The sequence below is a fragment of the Rattus norvegicus genome, chromosome 2 (assembly GCF_036323735.1).
Source record: "Rattus norvegicus strain BN/NHsdMcwi chromosome 2, GRCr8, whole genome shotgun sequence".
NCBI lineage: Eukaryota > Metazoa > Chordata > Mammalia > Rodentia > Muridae > Rattus > Rattus norvegicus.
In genome coordinates, this window is record NC_086020.1 from 178218492 (window position 1) to 178225209 (window position 6718).

General features: G+C 45.4%; 1 protein-coding gene across 1 annotated transcript in view; it reads right to left on the reverse strand.

Annotated features, from left to right (window-relative positions):
* Nucleotides 1-6718, reverse strand: part of Ostcl1 (oligosaccharyltransferase complex non-catalytic subunit like 1) — an 8351-nt gene continuing 1633 nt past the window's right edge. The window contains exon 2 of the mRNA XM_039103919.2: nucleotides 1-542. Within this exon, the coding sequence (XP_038959847.1) occupies nucleotides 69-542 (474 nt within the window). The 3' untranslated portion in view covers nucleotides 1-68. The remainder of the gene's footprint in view (nucleotides 543-6718) is intronic.

The following is a 6718-nucleotide window of genomic DNA, read 5'->3' on the forward strand; positions in this document are numbered from 1 at the left end:
TGGCTCAGCCTTTACAACTTAATTAACAGAAGCAAAGCCGGGATCCACAGATTTCTTCTCAAAAGGTACTAGCCCATCAGGCAGTCCGGCAATTTCATTCTCATGAATACTCTAGCTATGAAGAAACTCAGTAGAACACAGACGAAGTCAAAGAGAAGAAGAAACCCACTGAGTTTTGGTATATTTGGTGTGTTGGATCGGTCCAGGATTATGAAGCCTAAACCTCCCATTGTAAACAGAAAGCTAGATGCAAGTCCTTCCATAATATACTGTCCATTTACTCTGCGAGCCAAGAAAGCTACTGGTCTCTGATGCCCATGCTCATCAGTCATTGAGTCAACACTTGGAGGTTCAATACTAACATCATAGATTATTCCTCCGGTAATGAAGAAGTAAGATACTACCACCAGGGCGTACATCGTCATAGCCAGGAGCATGTGCACCCAGGGCGGTTTCTTCAGCTTCAAGTTGGGACATTCGAGCACTAAAAATGGGACTCGGTACAGAAGACTCCATGTCCACGGCAGTAGGGCCAGCCTTTTCTTGTTTGTTTTCAAGACAGGGTTTTGCTTTGTGGCTGTCGGAACTTACTACATAGACTATGCTGGCATTGAATTTACAGAGATCTGCTTGCCTCTGCATCCACCAGTATGCCTGGTTGAGATGAGTTTTTATGAGAACATATTTTAGTATTGTGTGGCTTGACTAGAGAACCAGACCATGAGAGCTGCATTAAGGCTGAAAGGCAAAGCTTTATTCAGAGTAGGAACTGCTGGGCTGTCTCCTAGAGGAGGAAGGACAGTCTGGTCAAAAAAGAGGTAATGGGTTTTATAAGGTGGTTTTAGTCTGGCGGGAGACTGTTGAGAGAACACCAAGGAAAAGGAACTGAGGCAGGCAAAAAGGACCGCAACAAACCAAATTTTATGAGGGGTTGGGGATGGGACGGGCCACTAGTATAGCAGGAGGTTATGGTCCTGAGACAAGGGCTCAGCAGGTCCTAAGAAGTGCAGAATGTTTAGTTTCCATTTCCTGGAAGGGACTGGTTCCCACATGGGTCATCCATTTTGGTGTCTTTTTTTTTTTTTTTTTTTTCTCTCGGAGCTGGGGACCGAACCCAGGGCCTTGCGCTTCCTAGGTAAGCGCTCTACCACTGAGCTAAATCCCCAGCCCCCCCCCCATTTTGGTGTCTTAGGTGACCCCATTTTGGGGCACCCCAACAAGTATAACATTATCAGATATTATAATGCATGCAAAAAAAACCATTATGGTCTTTAAAAAGATAAAAACAAACATGAGGTGTAGTGGTATACGCCTTCAATCACTTCAATTCACGGAAGAGGCAGAGGCAGAGGGGCAGAGGGACAGAGGGGCAGAGGGGCAGAGGGGCAGAGAGGCAGAGGCAGAGGGGGGCAGATCTCCCTGAGTTCAAGGCCAGTTGGTCTGCGTTCTGAGTTCCAAGATGGCCAGGTCTACATGTGAGACGCTGTCTTGAAAAAACAAACAAATGAAAATAAAAACACAATGATAGTCAACATGTATGCTGCACCTCTAAGCCTACAACCATATCAATTGGAAATTAATGCATACTGCATGTCTTAGTCACTGTTCTATTGCTGTGAAGAGACGTTGTGACCAATGCAACTCTTATGAAAGAAAACATTTAATGGTGGCTTGCTTACAGTTTCAGAGTCCATTACCATGACAAGAAAACACAGCAGCACACAGGCAGACGCTGGAGCAATAGCTGAGAACTACATCCTGGTCCACGGTAGAGAAACAAGAGACTGGGGCCTGATGTGAGCTTTTGAGAACTGAAAGCCCTTCCCCAGTGACACCCCACACCCTGGAGACCACCTCTTCTAATCATTAGAATATTTTGAAATAGTGCCATTTCCTGGTGACCGAGCACCCAAATAGCTGACCCCCTGGGGGCTGTTCTGATTCAAACACTGCCCATCTATATATGCACAAGTGCTATAAGTAACAATTTACGGAGTTCCTCGGGAGAGAAGGGTGAATGTATCCACATTTAAATGGTACTTTGGTTTAATTTTTGCCTGCGGGGGAATTGGTGGGCGGAGACAGGACAAGCTGATCTGATCTAGGACAAGCAATAGCCAACAGAGACCATCTACTGTCCAAAGCAGTAAACTGGGGGAGTGGCATCAATCCAAAGGTTTGCCACAGTTTCTCGGAGAGATACTTGGGGCTGAAAGGTGGCCCAGGGGTTAAGAGTGAACAATGGCTCATGCCGTTAGCCCTAGAACTCAGGAGGCAGAAGCAGGCAGACCTTTGTGAGTTAGAGGCCAGGTTCATACACATAGTTTGAGTACCAGGATAGCCAGAGCTATGTAGAGAGACCCTGTCTCTACACTAAAACATTAAAATATGGGGTTGGGGATTTAGCTCAGTGGTAGAGCACTTGCCTAGCAAGTGCAAAGCCCTGGGTTCGGTCCCCAGCTCCGAAAAAAAAGAAAAAAAACACATTAAAATATAATAAAATAGGGCTGGAGAGATGGCTCAGCGGTTAAAGAGTACCCGACTGCTCTTCCAGAGGTCCTGAGTTCAATTTCCAGCAACCACATGGTGGCTCACAACCATCTGTAAAGAGATCCGATACCCTATTCTGGTGCATCTGAAGACAGCTAGAGTGTACTTATATATAATAAATGAATAAATCTTTAAAAAATATATAATAAAATAAAAGACGTGAATACTGCTCTTGCAGAGTGTTGTAAAAATATAAAGAGTAAAAAAGATTTAATGTTGTCTTTTACCCCGCTAGGTCCAGCACCTCAGTGCCCCAAGATGTCTGCTAGGTATCTTGGCGGAAACACGTGCCAGCCGCACACTTTCCTACACTCAAACCCTCACATAAAAGAACACACAATACAATAATCTTAGATCCAATTGATAAGATATAATTGCCCACTTAAACATACAAAGCCCGGTACCATCCATCCCTTAGGAACATTAATAACAACCCATAAATACACAGAGCAGAATCTTAACATCACTTGCCATGGCTTCTCACCCTCTCCTCTGTCCTGTCTCTTCCTCCTCCTTCAAACTTCTCTCCCGCCCATCCTTCCTTCTCCTCCAATGACAGGCCTCCTTCTGTCCTGTACCTGCCCCTCACCTTTACTTTACAAATTCAATGGGGAGAAGGTTCTGGCGAAGTCACCTGATTCCTGAGTATGTGACTAGACAGCTGTCCTAGGGGCAGTGGAATTACCATCAAAATACAGATAACTTCAGGGCAAACCACAACCGCTGGAGGGTCTTAGTTGAAATTCCCAGAAGCAAGTCAGGCAGCTCACAGCCACTTTTATCTCCTCCCTTTAACTCCACCCTTTAACTCCAGGGGATCTGACATCTTCGGCTTCTTCAGGCATTTGTACTCATGTACAGATATCCACACACAAATACACATAATTAAAAAGAAATCTTAAGCTAGGCACAATGGTACATGCCTTTACTCTCAACAATTGAGAAGCAGTTCTCTGAGATTGAGGCTAGCCTGGACTACATATTGAGTTCCAGTATATCCAAGAGTATGTGGAGGACCTTGTTTCAAAAAACAAAACCACGGGGGCTGGAGAGATGGCTCAGTGTTTAAGAGCACCGACTGCTCTTCCAGAGGTCATGAGTTCAATTCCCAGCAACCACATGGTGGCTCACAACCATCTGTAATGGGATCAGATGCCCTCTTCTGGTGTGTCTGAAGACAGCAGCAGTGTACTCATATATAATAAATAAATAAATCTTTAAAAAAAACACAAATAAATAAATAAATCTTTTAAAAGATATACTCAGTTGTAGAATCTTTTCCTTCCTTTCTCCTTCCTTCCTTTCACCTTCCTTTCTTCCTGAGGCTGTCTTGCAAAACTAGATCTATAGACCAAGCAGGCCTCAAGTTCAGAGATCCTCCTGCCTCTCCTCCTGCCTCCTGAGTGTTGGAATTAAAAGCACATCACACACACACACACACACACACACACACACTTTTTTTTTTCTTTTTTCTTTTTTTCGGAGCTGGGGACGGAACCCAGGGCCTTGCGCTTGCTAGGCAAGCGCTCTACCACTGAGCTAAATCTCCAACCCCATCACACACTTGTTTTTAATTTTATGAGTACATTGTAGCTGTCTTCAGACACACCAGAAGAGGGTATCAGAACTCATTACAGAAGGTTGTGAGCCACCATGTGGTTGCTGGGACTTGAACTCAGGACCTCTGGAAGAGCAGTCAGTGCTCTTAACCACTGAGCCATCTCTCCAGAGCGCCCCCCCCCTCTTTTTTTAGTCCAGTCAGTGAAAACACACACCTTTAATCCTAGCACTCAGGAAGCAGAAGCAGGTGGATCTCTGAGTTTGAGGCCAGCCTGGTTTATAGAGCAAGTTCCAGGAGAGTCAAGACTACCCAGAGAAACCCTGTCTCAAAAAACAAAAGCAAACAACCAAAACCAAAACATGTTTTTGTGTGTTTGCCTTAATGTATATCTGTGCACCACACATGCGCAATGCCCTTGGAGTTCAAAAGACTCCCTGGATCTGGAGTTACAGCTGCTATGTGGGGGCTGGGAACTGAAACCTGGTCCTCTGCAAGAGCAGTGGATGCCATCTCTCCAGCCTTATAGAATCTGTGTTTTTAAAGGACAGTCAGTCTCTGCATTCGTGTCTCTCACTGGAAGCAGTGTGTGTGGAACGACATAGGTGAGACTTTTTTTCTCTAAGGATGGGCTGGAATGTAGCTTGACAAGTTACTTCCTGCCATCCCTTCCCTCAGGAATGAAACCTGAGCTAGTACAGGGTCAAAAGTAGGGAAAAGGAGGCGGATGTGAGGAAGGAAAAACCCTTCCCTCTGGGACCTAGATTGCCTTTTCTGCTGACTGTCAGTCAGAAAACTTCACTTTAGCTAATAAAGTCAAATCTGCCCACAGGGACAATGAGCTGTTTTCTGATTTTGTTTTTTAATCTCAAATGAGGATGTTAAATCAGCAAACCATGCTTGCTCAGGGTCAGAATGTTAGCAAGTTTGAACTCTGCTGGGGTGCCAGTCCTCTCACCCCTAAATCTAAACTGTACCCCATAAAGCCACGGTCTTAGTGTTCTATTGCGGTGAAGAGACACCAAGACCACAGCAACTCCTAGGGAAAAATGTATTTAATTGGGCTTGCTTACACTTCAGAGGGTTAGTTCATTATCATTAGGGCAGGGACCATGGCAGCATGCAGGCAGACATGGTGCTAGAGAAGGTGCTGAGAGCTCTACATCTGGGTCTGGAGGTAGCAATCTGACTTGAACATTTGAACCTCAAAGTCTGCCCCCAGTGACTTCCTCTATACCCACTCCAACAAGGCCACACCTCCTAATCCTTCTCAGATAGTGTCACTCTCTGATGAGTAAGCATTTAAATATATGAGCCTAGTCAAAACACCAAAACCACCTAACAATTGTTTTACAAAAGAAATCTCGGGGTCTGGGTTCGGTCCCCAGCTCAGGAAAAAACCAAAAAAAAAAAAAAAAAAAAAAAAGAAAAAGAAATCTCTTGGGCTGGAGAGATGGCTCAGTGGGTAAGAGCACTGGCTGCTCTTCCAGAGGTCCTGAATTCAATTCCTAGTGAAAGAGCATACCCCAAAACGGGGAGCCGAGTCTCTCGCTCCGATCGCAGGGTGGGGTGCCCCCAGGAATCACGAGGAGCCATTCTTGATGTAACAGCAAGAGGTAGCTTTATTAACGAGATCCCAGGTCTTAGCGGGATCCCGGGTCGACACGTATCTCACACAGGAGACAGAGGAATCGACCCTGAGCCTCCAGACTCGGGGGTTTATATAGGGGAGGTTAGGGGCATTCACGAGGTTGCACATGATTGGTCAATTCAAATGGTGCACAGTTACTTTCGGCGCGAAATGACATCAGCAAGGAGTACGTGCTCTCTAGCAGCTTGGCAGGCAGGTAGGGTGGCTCATCTCACTCAGGGGGGTGAAGGAAGGGGAGGGTGTCCTTGGGGAAGGAAGGATGGTCAGTGTCCTTGGGGCTGATAGCTGGTTTGGCAAGTCCTATCTCTGGCTCTCCCTCAGGCACGTCCCGCCCTGCACATCTGGACTCTGACAATGAGCAACCTTTATGAAACTCTAGTTCTGCACATTCGGGCTCTGACAATGAGTAACCTTTATGAAACTCTAGTTCTACATTAGCAACCACATGGTGGCTCACAACCATCTGTAATGGGATCTGATGCCCTCTTCTGGTGTGTCTGAGAACAGCTACAATGAAATCTTATACATGAAATAAATAAATCTTTAAAAAAAAAAAAGAAAGAAAGAAATTTCTTCCCTGTAGTTTTATGTTGACTCCAGGGTCTCACATGTGCCAAGCATTCACTCTATCACAGAACCACATCCCCAGGCCCAGAATTCATTTGCGGTCTTTCCGTGTAGTATATATATGAATGCTCAGGTACATGTGTGCAATGCATACAGTGTTAGCAGAGGTTGACATCAAGTATCCAGTCAATCACTGTCACTTTTTGCGGCTTTGGCTAGATTGTGTGGCCAGTGAGCTCCTCTCTAACCCCATTACTGTCTTCATAGATGAGGGCTACTGCTCCAGGCTTTCAGTGGGTACCCAGTATCTGCTCAGCACTCTACTCACTGACACATCTCTCCAGAGCCCAAATTAATTATTTAAAGAAAAAAAAGTAGGGCTGAGACTGTGG